Source organism: Podarcis tiliguerta (genome assembly GCF_965153285.1).
Source record: "Podarcis tiliguerta genome assembly, chromosome: 1".
Lineage (NCBI taxonomy): Eukaryota > Metazoa > Chordata > Lepidosauria > Squamata > Lacertidae > Podarcis > Podarcis tiliguerta.
In genome coordinates this window covers 95,054,240-95,069,291 of record NC_139534.1, presented here as the reverse complement: position 1 = coordinate 95,069,291, position 15,052 = coordinate 95,054,240, and the positions used below count along the sequence as shown (strand labels likewise).

Below are 15,052 nucleotides of genomic sequence, written 5' to 3'. Positions count from 1 at the left end.
TTTCTCTTTGGAATAGTGAAATGCAAAGGGCAATTGACTCAATTACTTCTAAGTGGCCTTTCCAGCCACGGGGAGTCTGGGAAGCTCATTCGTTTACTGAGCAGCTCCAGACAGTGAAGCAGGCTGGCCATCATTTAGAGTGCAGGGGTTATAAGTCCCAGTGCAGGAATAGAAGTATGAATGCATAGCTCAGGCATAGGCAAACTCAGCCCTCCAGATGTTTTGGAACTACATTGGGATATTGAGGGTGGGCAGGAAAGATGATTTGTAAATATGATGCAAGACCTGTGGGGAAATTATTTGTGAGAATACCCAGCAAAGTCATACTCATAGTAGATCCATTGCACCTAATAGACAGGTTACCCATCTTCATTGATTTCAGTGAGTTTACTCTAAGTATGAATAACACTGAGCATTACGCGTGGACTTTTGTTCTCAGTTTACTTGATTGTATTTGAATATTCTGCATTAGACACATATCATCTATCATCTGTAAAAGGTTTTCCAGCTGTTAGAAATCAATGTTAGAAATTAATTTTCCAGTGAATAAAGGGGAAATTTAAAATAAAGAAGTATGCTTTTCTTTACTGCAGTTGCTGCTTAATTAATTTGGGCGCACGCGCGCAGGAATTAATGTTTAACGATAACATTTATATCTTCAAATGAGACCCCTGTTATTTTATTTGGTTTAAAAAAATCCACCCTCGTGAAATATTATGCTTGTTCCATTTGCGATTGCACAGGGTACGTTTCTTGATGGGTGGGCGCCATGGAGAGTTCAAGTTTCTACCTCCTGCTGGCTATGTGCCTTGCTATGAAGCTTTGCTTCCAAAAGAGAAGATGAAACTGGAACCAGTTAAAGAATATAAGAGAGATTTGGATGGAGTTAGAGATTTGCTTGGTACCACACAATTTCTCTCCCAAACTAATTTCATCCCTTGTCCAATTGACACCAGCCAGGTATGTTTAATTGAAAACATCAGTATGAATTTGTAATGTATTTGTAATGATGCATATTCTTTACTTGCTATCTGGCTATTAATAAAACATACAGAGGATATCACTGTTAATTATTTTGTCTCATTTAAAACTCACCTATTTTCTTCTAGATTGCTTTGCCTTTCCATCTTGAGAAGATCAGAGACAAGCTTGCTGAAAATATCCATGAACTCTGGGGAATGAATAAAATAGAACTTGGCTGGACTTATGGCAAGGTACAATTTAAGAGTAATTCTAATGAGAAAGGAGCCTTATGCATGAAGACCCTGGAGAAGCTACAAAGAACCACAATCATAGCAGATGGCGGTGAAAGCTAGTGTCTATTTACAAGGTTGAAATACTGAAAAATCATTGTAGCTAATAAGGCCTGCCTTCTTTCCTTCCAGAATATGACACACCATTGGTTAAAGTGGTGGCTTGTGGAAGATGCTGATGATGTATTCCGCCATTTTTAAAATAAAAAACCCCTTAATTTAATAGAAGAAATAGGATGTTTATACATTTACTTGTATATGGAATACTGCAACGTAATTTCCATGTCATGTATACAACCAACATGTTTTTAACCTTACATATTAAAGTTTTTAATCTTGCATATTTAACTTAGTTACAGTGGTGAAAGTTCCTAAATTATTGGTATGGGGACACAGGGATGGCTTGTAAGAGCCATGTGGTCTAAGCTGCAGCAAGCAGCTCAAAACCTCTTCACATGTCAAGCTTCTTAAGTAGATGCGGGGGGGGGGGGGACACAAGACAAAGGCTTGATTACCTAATCCTCCCAAAATGAACTAACCCTGGCAGGACAGCTTACACTATGGTCTTCATGCATTAATTAGGCTTAAACGTGTTTGTTATATGAGGATGGTTATGGCATGGAAATGGTATAGCAAAAAAGGGGCAAAGTGTCTTCCACCTTCTTCCCTGGCTGGCAAGAACCTTGCAGGACTTTGAATGCAGTGGAGAATCCACTGCTCTGCAACTAGCTAACTCCTTGTTTGGATTGCTCTGTACCTTACTAGTTAAAGACTCATGTTGGAAGGTTTCCTAAGGTTTATCTGTTGGGCTTCCATGGTTCTAAGGTTACATACAGTCTCTCTTGTATTTTACATTATAGATACGAGATGATAATAAAAGACAACACCCTTGTCTGGTGGAATTTTCAAAACTACCTGAAACAGAGAAGAACTATAACCTTCAAATGTCAACAGAAACCCTGAAGTGAGTTATAAAAATGGAACAATTAAAAAACCACTATAATATAATTTAATTCTACAGGACAACTCTGGGACGCGGGTGGCGCTGTGGGTAAAAGCCTCAGCGCCTAGGGCTTGCCGATCGAAAGGTCGGCGGTTTGAATCCCCGCGGCGGGGTGCGCTCTCGTTGTTCGGTCCCAGCGCCTGCCAACCTAGCAGTTCGAAAGCACTCTCGGGTGCAAGTAGATAAATAGGGACCGCTTACTAGCGGGAAGGTAAACGGCGTTTCCGTGTGCGGCTCTGGCTCGCCAGAGCAGCTTCGTCACGCTGGCCACGTGACCCGGAAGTGTCTTCGGACAGCGCTGGCCCCTGGCCTCTTTGAGTGAGATGGGCGCACAACCCTAGAGTCTGTCAAGACTGGCCCGTACGGGCAGGGGTACCTTTACCTTACAGGAGAACTCTATGTGTTGTCATTGTTTTGGAAAGTGGGTGTCATATTTACAGTTAGGTTCATATATTGCACCTAAGAATGTCTGTGTACTCTACAGGCATATGAGGAACAGAGGGGAAGTAATACTATGCCATTGCATCATTTCATTCTTGCTACAAATTTAGAAACAAGCAGTATGATTTTGGAGTTATGCAGAATTATATTGAATGGAAAATAAAACATTTTGCCTCCTGATCCCCCATGTCAAATTCCTACCTGGGATTCAGTTTCTTTTAAGGAGGGCTTCTAGCATTTCCCTTTCCTCTACTCTGCCTCAGTTCATTAGACACTCAGCTTCAGTGTTTGATGGAAGGTTGAATTAAAGTGGAGGAAAGCAGCACATAAAATGTGGACACTGAAATAATTCTTGCTGTGCTATAAAACAATTCTGGTTTTTTAATTTACACGTTATTAATTTTTATTGGAAAGTGAAATTATATAATATAAAATCTAATAGCCTATATATGATGTTGGAAATACACATTATAGTAGCAATGATAGCAAGACAAAGGAATAATAATAATAATAATAATAATAATAATACCTCGCCCATCTGGCTGGATTTCCCCAGCCATTCTGGGAAGCTTGCAGCACATATAAAACATCAAACATCAAACATTTCCAGATACATTGCTGCCTTCAGATGTCTTCTAAAACTTTTGAACTTATCTCCTTGACAACTTATGGGAGGGTGTTCCACAGGGGTGGCACCACTGCTGAGAAGGCCCTCTGCCTGGTTCCCTGTAACTTCACTTCATGCATTGAGGGAACCACCAGAAGACCTTGGAGGAGGACCTCAGTATCCAGGCTGAGCGATGGGGGTGGAGACGCACCTTCAAGTATACTGAGCTGAGGCCATTTCAGGCTTAAAAGGTCAGCAGCAACACTTTGAATTGTGCTTGGAAACGTACTGGGAGCCAGTAAAGATCTTTTACTGTTGTATGTTCCCAGCAGCTGCTCCCAGTCACCACTCTGGCGAGACAGTCTGTGGGCAGGTAGGGTCTCAGTTGGTGCAGCAAATGGAGCTGGTAGACAGCTGCCCTGGACACAGGAAAGGAATAACTTTCACATTGTTGATTTATGGTCATAGTAATAACCAGCAAATATAATTCAAATGCTTTTGTTTTAAAGTAAGTTACCACTGTCAGAATACATTATACACATTAAAATGGGATGAAATAGAATCCTATGTGTGTGAACTCAGAAGTAAAAAACTTAAAATTTCTATAATTTTTGAGCTGGGGAATTATATATATGCTTTAAGCTGCCCAGAGTGGCTGGAGAAACCCAGCCAGATGAGTTAGGTATAAATAATAAAACTATTATTATTTTTAATAACATTTGGTGTAGCCATTCGAAAAGAATATTTTTTATCAATGTGCTTCTTCTAAATATGACTGTGGATAAGAGCTGCTAAGTTGCCAATGTGTAGCACAGTTTATAACACTCATAAAAAGAGTTGGCTATTTTATTCAGAGAAGCATACATTTGGAAGTTTGGGAGCTGGTTTGAGGCAGGGCCATTATCCACACACGTGTTAATCAGCGTGAACAATAGAGACTAAAATCTGGCATAAGCAGATTTGATGGCATAGGGATAGAAAAATACTCAGTATCATAGAATCAGTAGCCGGAGATGGTTTGGATAGGCAGGCTAAGCCACATGTGACAAGGGAAAGCGAAACCCTTAGGGTCATTTCCCTTGCCTACTTAAGGAAGAGCTGACTCCCCATGCATATATAGCAACCAGGCCCTTAGTATGAACAAATCCCATCATCAAAAATATTTTTTTAATAAGACACATCCCCATGTTGCTACCTATCTTATCCCAGCTTGCTGTAGTCTTGTGAGGCCAGGGATAAAACGATAAAAATCATACAGAAGAAGAAGAGTTTGGATTTGATATCCCGCCTTTCACTCCCTTTAAGGAGTCTCAAAGCGGCTAACATTCTCCTTTCCCTTCCTCCCCCACAACAAGCACTCTATGAGGTGAGTGGGGCTGAGAGACTTCAAGGAAGTGTGACTGGCCCAAGGTCACCCAGCAGCTGCACGTGGAGGAGCGGAGACGCGAACCCGGTTCCCCAGATTACAAGACTATCACTCTCAACCACTACACCACACTAGCTCTCAATACAGTACAAAATGAAAGTAAAACCCAAGAACAAGTCAAAATGCAACCAGCAAAACAAACTGACAAGCAAAACCAACACCAGTTAAAAACAAACAAACAGCAGTTTTGTAAGCAGAGGGTTGGGAATTGTGGGACTGTACTCTTCTCTCCTCCCCCAGCCCCAGTTTCTTTTGCTGTTTTAACCACCCTGATGGATAGTATGTTGTATTTTTACAATTCACTTTTATTTTTATAGAACGCTTTTGGCCCTTGGGTGTCATGTTGTTCACATTAATCCAGGAGCAGAGGAAGATCTTCAGAAAATCAAACTTCCCAAAAAGTAAGTGTGTTTATAACTGTAATGACTGCATATTGATTTCATGTGTTGTTTATGTGGCGATTATTTGTAAATTGCTGGTTGGAAATGCTTCATACTTTTCTTTTAGCAATATAGATTCATAAATTTTGAACTTATTAAAGAGCTGCTTATCCTTTATAGAAGGTTGGGAAACTGACCGAAAATAGCACCTTGTTTCAGAACCCAAGTATTAAGACCTCAGCTGTAACACCTCTGTGTTAATTTTAAGGAACTAAAGAAGAATAAGCTGTACATTTACCATCTTGTTTAGAAGCCTGTTACGTCTTCTGAATACACACAGAGTTTACTGTTTCTTGAAAGAATTCTACCTCCCAACACATCTTTTGATTTACCAATTTTGTTACAAAAAAAAAATCATGTTTAACTTCCCTAAGTCTCCAAGTGCCAGAGCTCAGCTACATTAGTAAAAAAAACACAAAAAACAGTGTTTTGAATGCGTTATAAACATGCAACACCAGATAGCGATGGAGAGTAAAGAAAAATTCTATGTGATTTTCCACAGCATTTTTTCTCTTTTGTTATAATGATTTAATTTCTGACTCATAGAATCATAGAACTGTAGAGTTGGAAGGGACCCTGAGGATCATCTAGTCCAACCCCCTGTAATGCAGGAACATGCAGCTGGTCCATATAGGGATCGAACCTGCAACCTTGGTGTTATCAGCACCATGGTCTAACCAAATGAGCTATCCAGGCTCATCAGACTCATTTATAGCATTTCCCCCCTGTGTGTAGATCTACTCAGAGTTTCTTTTAAAAGCAAAAAATAACCTGTAGGAAAGCGGGGCATTCCTCAGAGGTGCTTTTCACCCAAGCTTGTTAGTCTGTTTGCCTCTTGGAAACATAGACTTTCTTTATTTCCCATAATCAGTGCACATCACCAGAGTGCTTAAGAATATTTGGAATGGTGCAATGGGCAGCTGTATATCATGGATCGTTTCTGCCCTGTCTTCACATAGATAGATACAGGGCATTCCAAATAGTTCATACTGTATATTTAATTGTATACAGTAATAGGAAGAATATTTCACTGTATAACACCTCCTCTCATAGCACATTGCTTGTTACATTTGGCTGAAACATATAGCTGAGTGGCTAAAACACACTGATTCTAGCTCCAAAAGTAACCCTCTATCATTTCTGCTGGTTTATAGTTACATGATGTCAAATGGCTATAAGCCAGCACCTCTAGATCTTTCTGAAGTGAAATTGCTGCCTTCGCAAGAAGTGTTGGTTGACAAACTTGCAGAGAATGCACATAACGTCTGGGCAAAAGACAGAATAAAACAAGGTTGGACATACGGCATTCAGCAGGTAAATATAATTTACATAATATTTGGGTGGCATTAGGATGAGGGTTATGCTTAATTTAAAGTGGCACTGCTGGGTTATACACTTAATTCTTGAGAAATCTTCAATGACTACTGTGTTTGTCTGAAAGCCTGTGATAACTGAGCTGTGATAGTATGATCATTCAGCAAATCTATTGCAAAAAAGATTTTTATGACTGGAATTGGACTTGCATTGGCCTTGAGTGTAAATTCAGACAAATCTGTAGTGTGATGCTTCCATGTTTTGCTTGCCTTTTATTGATTGTGTTTATATCTAGATTTAATTTAATTTAATTTAATTTTGCAGAAAGAATCTATAACCTGAATCCTACATTTCTTATCTGTACCTTTTTTAGGATCTCAAAAACAAACGAAATCCCCGACTGGTGCCTTATACATTATTAGATGAGCGTACTAAAAAATCAAACAGAGATAGCCTTCGTGAAGCTGTCCGCACCTTTGCTGGTTATGGATATAACATTGAACCACCAGATCAAGAAATAGGCAAGTCTTGCTGTGTTATTATGAACAGTTGCTATATTATTTCTAACATGCTTTGCCATCTATCTCACCTATTTCATCTCCCCAACAGTATTCTCATTTTTTAGCTACATGTGGATTGAACTAGATGTTGCAAGCACTGGTTCACACACTCTCTCATTCTTCTGCCCTGTTTAGCACTCAAAAAGCAGAGAAATGTAGAAGATTCGCTAACCAATTATGTCAACAAGAATGTTGTTTAAACCCGACAATCAACCTATTAAAAAATGCATGTTTAAATCTGCATGTCGATCACTCCGAGACTTAAGGGGCATGCTTGAGTGACTGATGCACACTCAAACGTGCCAGTTTTCACTGCTCCTACCCCGCTCTTCTCCATGACAAAAACACACTTACCTTGAGAGAGGGAGAGGAGGAACCTCTCCTGTGTAGAGGAAGCAATGTGTTATGCAGTACCACATCTCCCTTCCCAAAGTAAAGCTTTTTGGGCTTGGAGCAGCAAGGAGTCAGGGCAGAAGGAAGCCAGGGAGAGAAAGCAAGACCTAGTTCAAGGAGGAATTGCTCTTAAGGTTGCTTTAGCACCTCTGTAACTGAAGCTACAAAAATACTGGAATATTGTTTCAACTAACTTAGAGTTGTTGTTTTTTGCTTTCTTCTATCTTTCACAGCTGACCAAACAGTAGAAAAAGTGAGCATTGACAAGATACGTTTCTTCAGAGTAGAGCAGTCTTACGCAGTTAAGACTGGAAAGTGGTATTTTGAATTTGAAGCTGTAACAGGAGGAGATATGCGTGTTGGGTGGGCGAGGCCAGGCTGTCGGCCTGACATAGAATTGGGTGCTGATGACCAAGCATTTGTCTTTGAAGGCAGCAAGGTTGGTACATTTGATAATAAAATTAAGTAAGTAGGTCTGTAGCTACTTCAAAAATATGGTTCACACACACACACACACACACACACAGTCTTCTGTCCAAGTTTATTATTTAACAAAATTTATGTATCGCTTGATTGTTTTGGGTTTTTTTAAAAAAAAATATCTCTTAAGCTGTTTGCCACAAGCATCACCAAAAGTGTGGCCAATATCCAGGCAGCATTTTCTGGAGCTGATTGCTTACCCGTTTATCCTCTGTTTAAGAAATTGATTTTGATTATGAACTCACATTTGCACACAAGAATACCACATCACTTGGTATTTAGGTGTGACTTCTGGGGGCATTTTGAATTTATTGCTCAGTGCTAAATTAATAGTCAATTCTGGCCCCGTCTTGACAAAAATAGCTTCTTTGTTTATCTTCTTTTACCCCTCTCTGCAGTGAATATGTTCCGACACACACATTTGAACCTGCTTGTTTTTCAGGGTCAACGTTGGCACCAGGGGAGTGGATTCTTTGGACGAAATTGGCAACCAGGAGACGTAGTGGGTTGTATGATAAATCTAGATGACAAATCAATGATATTTACTCTGAACGGAGAGTTGCTTATAACCAATAAAGGTTCAGAACTTGCTTTTGCTGACTTTGAAATAGATAATGGTAAGCAAATTCTTTGTTGGGACAGTGCTACTAATTGAAAGGAAATAACGAGAAAACTGAATCTTGCGGTAGACTTTAAATTCTTAGTGTAGAAAAACGATGATTAATTTTGGGTCTGTTCTACAACTTCAGATTTCAGTTGTTTAGCTAATAGACGTTGGCTGTTCATCAGCTTTCCCAGCCTTTAGTGAAGTAGTTTAATTTAAGAAACGTAACTATCATTTCTATTCAAGCAAGTGTGTTAGCTTGTTGCACCTTAAAGAAAAACAAATTTATTAGGCAAAAGCTTTTGTGGGCTACAGTCCACTTCATCAGATGAAGTGTAATTCTAAATTGGAAAGCATATGTATATATATATATTCATGTGGTGTTTTGTGGTGCATGTGTACATGCATGTGTAGGGGAGAAAGGTCAAAAAGAAATTCAATTCAAAAGTAAAACACTGTGACAGTGACCAAAAGGGAAAATAATCACCATGATTAATGAACATGGCACTGTTAGTGGTAATGCAAACGTGCCTGGGCTGGGGAAAGAAGTGAGGTGAACTGGGCTTCCATTCCTATGATGGTAGGGAGGGAAAAGTATGACATGGATGAAGGTATACAGATGAGGCAATAAGGACTGATTACATCAAGGCCCTTGCTCCCTCTGTTTCATCAGGATCAGGTCAGAATTTGAGAATATCAGTCAGTAAACTAAACTGACTAAACAGTTTAGACTACGCGGGTGGCGCTGTGGTCCAAACCACTGAGCCTAGGGCTTGCCGATTGGAAGGTTGGCGGTTGGAATCCCCGTGACGGGTGAGCTCCCGTTGCTCGGTCCCAGCTCCTGCCAACCTAGCAGTTTGAAAGCACACCAAAAAGTGCAAGTAGATAAATAGGTATCGCTCCAGCGGGAAGGTAAACGGCGTTTCCGTGCGCTGCTCTGGTTTCGGTTTTCCATTGCGCCAGAAGCGGCTTAGTCATGCTGCCCACATGACCCGGAAAAACTGTCTGCAGAGTGGACAAATGCTGGCTCCCTCGACCTGTAAAGCGAGATGAGCGCCACAACCCCAGAGTCATCTGCGACTGGACTTAACTGTCAGGGGTCCTTTACCTTTACCTTTAAACTTCTTAGTATGGTGGTGGTGCTGATAAACACCAAACCTGCCCAGAATAAAACATCTATCACCTATGATTTGATCATAGATGAAGAGCCTGACCTGGTGTGCATAGCTGAGACCATGGTAAGCAAATTAACACTTTTAGTTTTAAGTTAATTACTAAGCAGAACGAAGCCTGATCCAAGGTTCTTTCTTATTAGAACCCCAAATCCATTGGAATTGAACCTGGGCAGCATTTTGCCGCTTGCTATTGGGGGGGACATTTAACAATAGTCTGTCCTTGAAATTAATCATTTGTAATGTTTGAATCTTTTTTTAATTTGAAAGTTTATGTCCCTCCCTTATATATATATCCTGATGATAACCAGTAGGGTTTCTCTATTCTTAAACGGGCTTTTATTAAACAAAAAACGGCAGTGTTGCACGGCAGCGATCCATACGAATAATTTTGTAATCTATTAGAGACCATTAGGATTCACAGTTACAAGTTATTGATGGCAAATGCCAAGATCATGCCACTAGCGTATGTTACCACGTGTAGCTAGCACTATTTGTCATTCTTTCTGACTAAGATTTTTTCATTAATGACCGCCTGGGATGCTGTATCAGTTGTGCTGTCAGCTTTTTATGAAGAAAGGAACATGTGTAATGCCTTGCAAAGCCAAATACTTCCTAATAAGAATATTAGGAATAGGCTTGGCTCTTTCTGTTGGAAGTAGATTTGTTTAATCACTGGCATTTAACTGCTGCCTTCCTTTCGTTCCTTCCTCCAGAACAGTCTGCTTTCAGAGTAGTCATTAAGTTGTTTTGTTTGGTTTCTTTTTCTTTTCTTTTAAGCAGAAAAGGCACTATTTGTTCATTCTCTGTTCCCACTATTTGGATGAAATTTCCACTAAGCGCCTTTTAGTTTCTTGTTGTTTTGTACTGCCAACTGCTGCAGACCTAACAAGATCTGGTCCCCTTAACATATCCCTGTGCTTCTCATGGAAGCCTTCATGCAGAGTAATGTTATTAGCCTCATAAAAGGTTTATAAGAAAGCTTTCCTGTGGTTCAGGATAAGTTGTTTATCCTTTCAGCTCTTTATACAATAAATGTCAATCTGACATTTGGTAACTGATTATTAGAGAAGTCAATCAGGTGACTAATTGTTTCAGAAGGTCTTCTGTGCCCTACTTATGTGATGTTTTATTATTCTTTTATTTCTGGGGGATGTGTGTGTGCGTTTGTGGCTGCCCTGAATTCTTCGCCACCATTTCTAATGAGCTGGGTACAAATTTAATCAGGAATAAATAAATTCATCCCTTTAACCAAAAGAGATTGCACTGAGAGTATGGTTTTCTATGTATATATTTCTCTAACTCCATATTCATGTTTCATGTTTGATTCAGGCTTTGTCCCCATTTGCTCATTGGGTCTGTCTCAGATTGGACGGATGAATTTTGGGAGAGATGCCAGCACCTTTAAGTATTATACAATGTGTGGTCTACAGGAAGGCTTTGAGCCTTTTGCTGTCAACATGAACAGAGATGTTGCTATGTGGTTCAGCAAACGTTTACCAACATTTGTCAACGTACCAAAAGACCACCCTCATATTGAGGTAATGCTGCCTAGTCAGAAGAGACATGGCATGTTCCCTTATACTTTTGGTCGCTAAGAATTACATTGCAGAAGTAATAATAATAATTTTATTATTTATATCCCGCCCATCTGGCGGGATTTCACCAGCCATTCTGGCAGCTTACAGAACATATTAAAAACATAGTAAAATGTCAAACATTAAAAACTTCCTGATACAGGACTGCTTTCAGATGTCTTCTAAAAGTTGTGTAATTCTTTATCTCCTTAAGATCTGATGCGAGGGCATTCCACAGGGCAGGTGCCACTGCTGAGAAGGCCCTCTGCCTGGTTCCCTGTAACTTCACTTCTCACAGTGAGGGAAGCTATTTCTACATGGCCTTATTGTGAATATATATCATTGACAGTTCCCATAGGCTTTCACGTTAATCCCTTCACTTTCACTTTCATTTATTCCCAGACACAATTACAACACTATTAAGATGTATTTAACACTAACTGTGTGCAAGATAGAAGTGATATTGTTGTTACTCTGTTTCACTATCCCATTCAGTTACAGTAGTCTTTTTTTTAAGCAGATGGTTTGATGAGACACCAGTGATTACTTAACATTCTGTATACAGATATATTTCAAAGGTCCCTTTTTATCATCAAATTTGAACATGTTTAAACAGACAATACATGTGTATTCAGAAGTCCCATTGAGTTTGGGTAAGTGGGTATAAGACTGCAGCCTTGCTGTGTTAATGGTTGAGAACTTTGGTTTGCACAAAACTGTTTTTGAGGTAGGACATCTGAAGGAGTATTCTGTGCATCTTAAAAAGCTACTCTGTCATTCTCTCTCTCTGTGTGTGTGTGTGTGTGTGTGTGTGTGTGTGTAACTGCTTCTTTTTTGACTCATAAGAAAATTGTTAATGGCCTTTGACTGCAGGTAACAAGAATTGATGGGAACATTGATAGTCCTCCTCGCTTAAAAGTTACCCATAAGACATTTGGAACACAGAATAGTAATGCAGACATGATATATTGTCGCTTGAGCATGCCAATTGAATTCCACTCATCTTTTAACTACAGTACTGGTTTGGAACTGATTGATAGTTACCAAAAAAGGTTAGATATAAGTTTGATTTTCCTCTAGGCTTAACTTTCTTTTAAAACTGCTTTCTTTTCTTTTTTTAGTGCATGGATTTAAAAATGATTTCTACTTACTCTATACAATTTTGTGGCTTTGGATTTTATAGTACCCTAATCCTTAGTCTATAAACAAGAAATTTATCTATCCTGTAGTTAAATGGCTTTGATTATTCAGGGGTATTGAGCATGACAGACTTCAGCTGAAATGCAATCTACTGGGATGTATTCTGATTCAAAATATTGTAGTCACACTGCCTTTTTAAATTTATATGCTGCTGCAAGTCCTTCTCTTTAGCATATCCCTATTTTTATTTGAAGCAGTTGAGGCGCAGAAGGACTTTCTGATTCTATGTCCTCTTTTAACTGACAGATAGAATTCATGCATAATTTTCCCTTCATGGTTCTATCTAGCACAGATTTCATACTATGAAAAAAGTGCCAAAGTTCATATTTTCCAGATAGTAACCAATCCATCAAAGCTTCCCTTCATCATTTTTTCAGTGTTATTCTCTCATAGAATCACAGAATTGTAGAGTTGGAAGGTACAATGAATGTCATCTAGTCCAACCTCGTGCAATGCAGGAATCTTTTGCCCAACATAGGCAAAAACCACGACCCTGAGATTTAGTCCCATACTCTACTGACTGAGCTATCTCAGTTCCTGTTTTACGTATTTAAGTGACTGATAATTATACTTTATTTTCAGAAAACAGAACCAGGAGATACCTGTTCATGCCACAACGGTAAGTATATAACCATGGTTGTTGTTGTTTCTGTTTTTAGAAATGGGCTAGTTCCCCAGGTTCAGATGAATTGGTTCAGATTAAGTCATACTGTTTCTCCTAAAATTGGGAAAGAATTTCAGTCAATGTGAGCCAATCCAGGTTGATGGTCATTGGGATATCATGGAGTCTGATCCCTCTGCCATTCCCAAACCCCTGCTCACCCAGTAAGCCCCCATTGATCCTCCAAGTCCCAGTCCTTCCCAACATGTACTGGCTGCTTCTGAGGACTGAATCGCTGCTGGATTTTCTGGATCTTTGGGTTGAAGGGTGGAATACAATTTCAATTCGAATCCAATAGGTAAAGGTAAAGGACCCTTGGATGGTTAAGTCCAGTCAAAGGCAACTATGGGGTTGTCGCACTCATCTCGCTTTCAGGCCGAGGGACCTGGTGTTTGTCCACAGACAGCTTTCTGGGTCATGTGGCCAGCATGACTAAACCAACCGCTTCTGGTGCAACGGGACACCGTGAGAGAAACAAGAGTGCACAGAAACACCATCTATCTTCCCGCCACAGCAGTACCTATTTATCTACTTGCACTGGTGTGCTTTCAAACTGGTAGGTTGGCAGCAGCCAGGACAGGGCAACGGGAGCTCACCCCACCACAGGGATTCGAACCGCCAACCTTGCAATCGGCAAGCCCAAGGGGCTCAGTGGTTTAGACCACAGCACCATCCGCATCAGTAAATAGTAGTTAGGCCCAGAGAAGCTCAGTAAAAATTGAACCATGTGTCAGTGTGGAATGCTTTGAACATTTATGCAGGAAAAATAAAGCACAACCGGTTTTGTTCAAACCATGCATACTGATTCTATTAATTATTTCTGTTTAGTACACGCGATGCAGTTTTCTGTTAGAAGGTTTTTGTGCTTGTTTCTATTTAAATATATATTTATTTAAATATTTTCACTTGCTATTGTTTTTTTCAGTACTACTACTCAGTGCGGATCTTTGCGGGCCAAGACCCATCTGTTGTCTGGATTGGCTGGGTAACACCCGATTACCACTTTTACAGTGAACATTTTGACTTAAATAAGAACTGCACAGTAACAGTTACTTTGGGAGATGAAAGAGGAAGAGTTCATGAAAGGTGTGACTCTTAGAAATTACCTGTTGATTAACCTATGTCTCAACTAATTTTATCAATAGTTGGAAAGGACTTTTAATTTTTATAACCCCAAAATGAAATTGGTTTGATTTTATTCGTAACATTTGAACCTGAGAATATGCTTTGTGCAAGTACTTAAAGCCATCATTTACTAATATGAGATACAGTTAACAGTAACATTTATAGGACTCTGTGTTACTTCCCCAGCTACAATTCCTTGAAATTATGTGTCCTCTGGCTTTAACTGTGATGGTAATTTTGATGCGGACTTCACAAGTAAAAAAGTAGAGTTCAAATGTTAGACATATTTTAAAAAATATGTTGTTAACTTTTTAATAAGTAATATCCAAACAGCTGAGTGACAGGGGGGAAAAGATTTTTTTTCCAGGTTTCATTGTACTTCTAATTAGAAAAGTAAGATTTAAATGAACCTTTCAGGTGACCCTTGCAAGTGACTACTGACTTAAAGTTAGTTTTAAATGCAAAGCTTGCACTTAACATGCATCCTTATGTTTGGCTATAAGCCACCATTTATCCAAGGGCTCATCCACACTGCAATTTCTTGCATTTGTCCCATGATTTCTATGCACAGGTCTGAGAGGGTTTTCTTTTGCCCCGCTGCTTTCCCCGGGAAACCTGATGTTTACTCAGTAAAAGACTTTGGGCTTCAACCTTTCAGTGGCGCTCTGTACAGTGCTTCTCACATTCTGTTGTTTGTCATGGTTGCAGCACTTCCTGTAGCTTCCTCTTGGCTCAGTGCCCAGGGCAGGCAAACTGGACGTGCTTCTCTAAATCCACCTCTGGTTTACTGCTGAGT

The 15,052-nt window shown here is 39.7% G+C and overlaps 1 protein-coding gene across 1 annotated transcript in view; it reads left to right on the top strand.

Moving 5' to 3' along the window:
• The window catches only part of RYR3 (ryanodine receptor 3), a 255,484-nt gene that overhangs the window by 110,212 nt on the left and 130,220 nt on the right, over positions 1-15,052 (top strand). The window contains exons 20-31 of the mRNA XM_083449419.1: positions 744-960; positions 1,110-1,214; positions 2,114-2,217; positions 5,048-5,131; positions 6,325-6,484; positions 6,858-7,005; positions 7,671-7,876; positions 8,360-8,534; positions 11,026-11,234; positions 12,144-12,322; positions 13,053-13,089; positions 14,057-14,217. Coding sequence (XP_083305545.1) covers positions 744-960; positions 1,110-1,214; positions 2,114-2,217; positions 5,048-5,131; positions 6,325-6,484; positions 6,858-7,005; positions 7,671-7,876; positions 8,360-8,534; positions 11,026-11,234; positions 12,144-12,322; positions 13,053-13,089; positions 14,057-14,217 — 1,785 coding nt within the window. The remainder of the gene's footprint in view (positions 1-743; positions 961-1,109; positions 1,215-2,113; positions 2,218-5,047; positions 5,132-6,324; positions 6,485-6,857; positions 7,006-7,670; positions 7,877-8,359; positions 8,535-11,025; positions 11,235-12,143; positions 12,323-13,052; positions 13,090-14,056; positions 14,218-15,052) is intronic.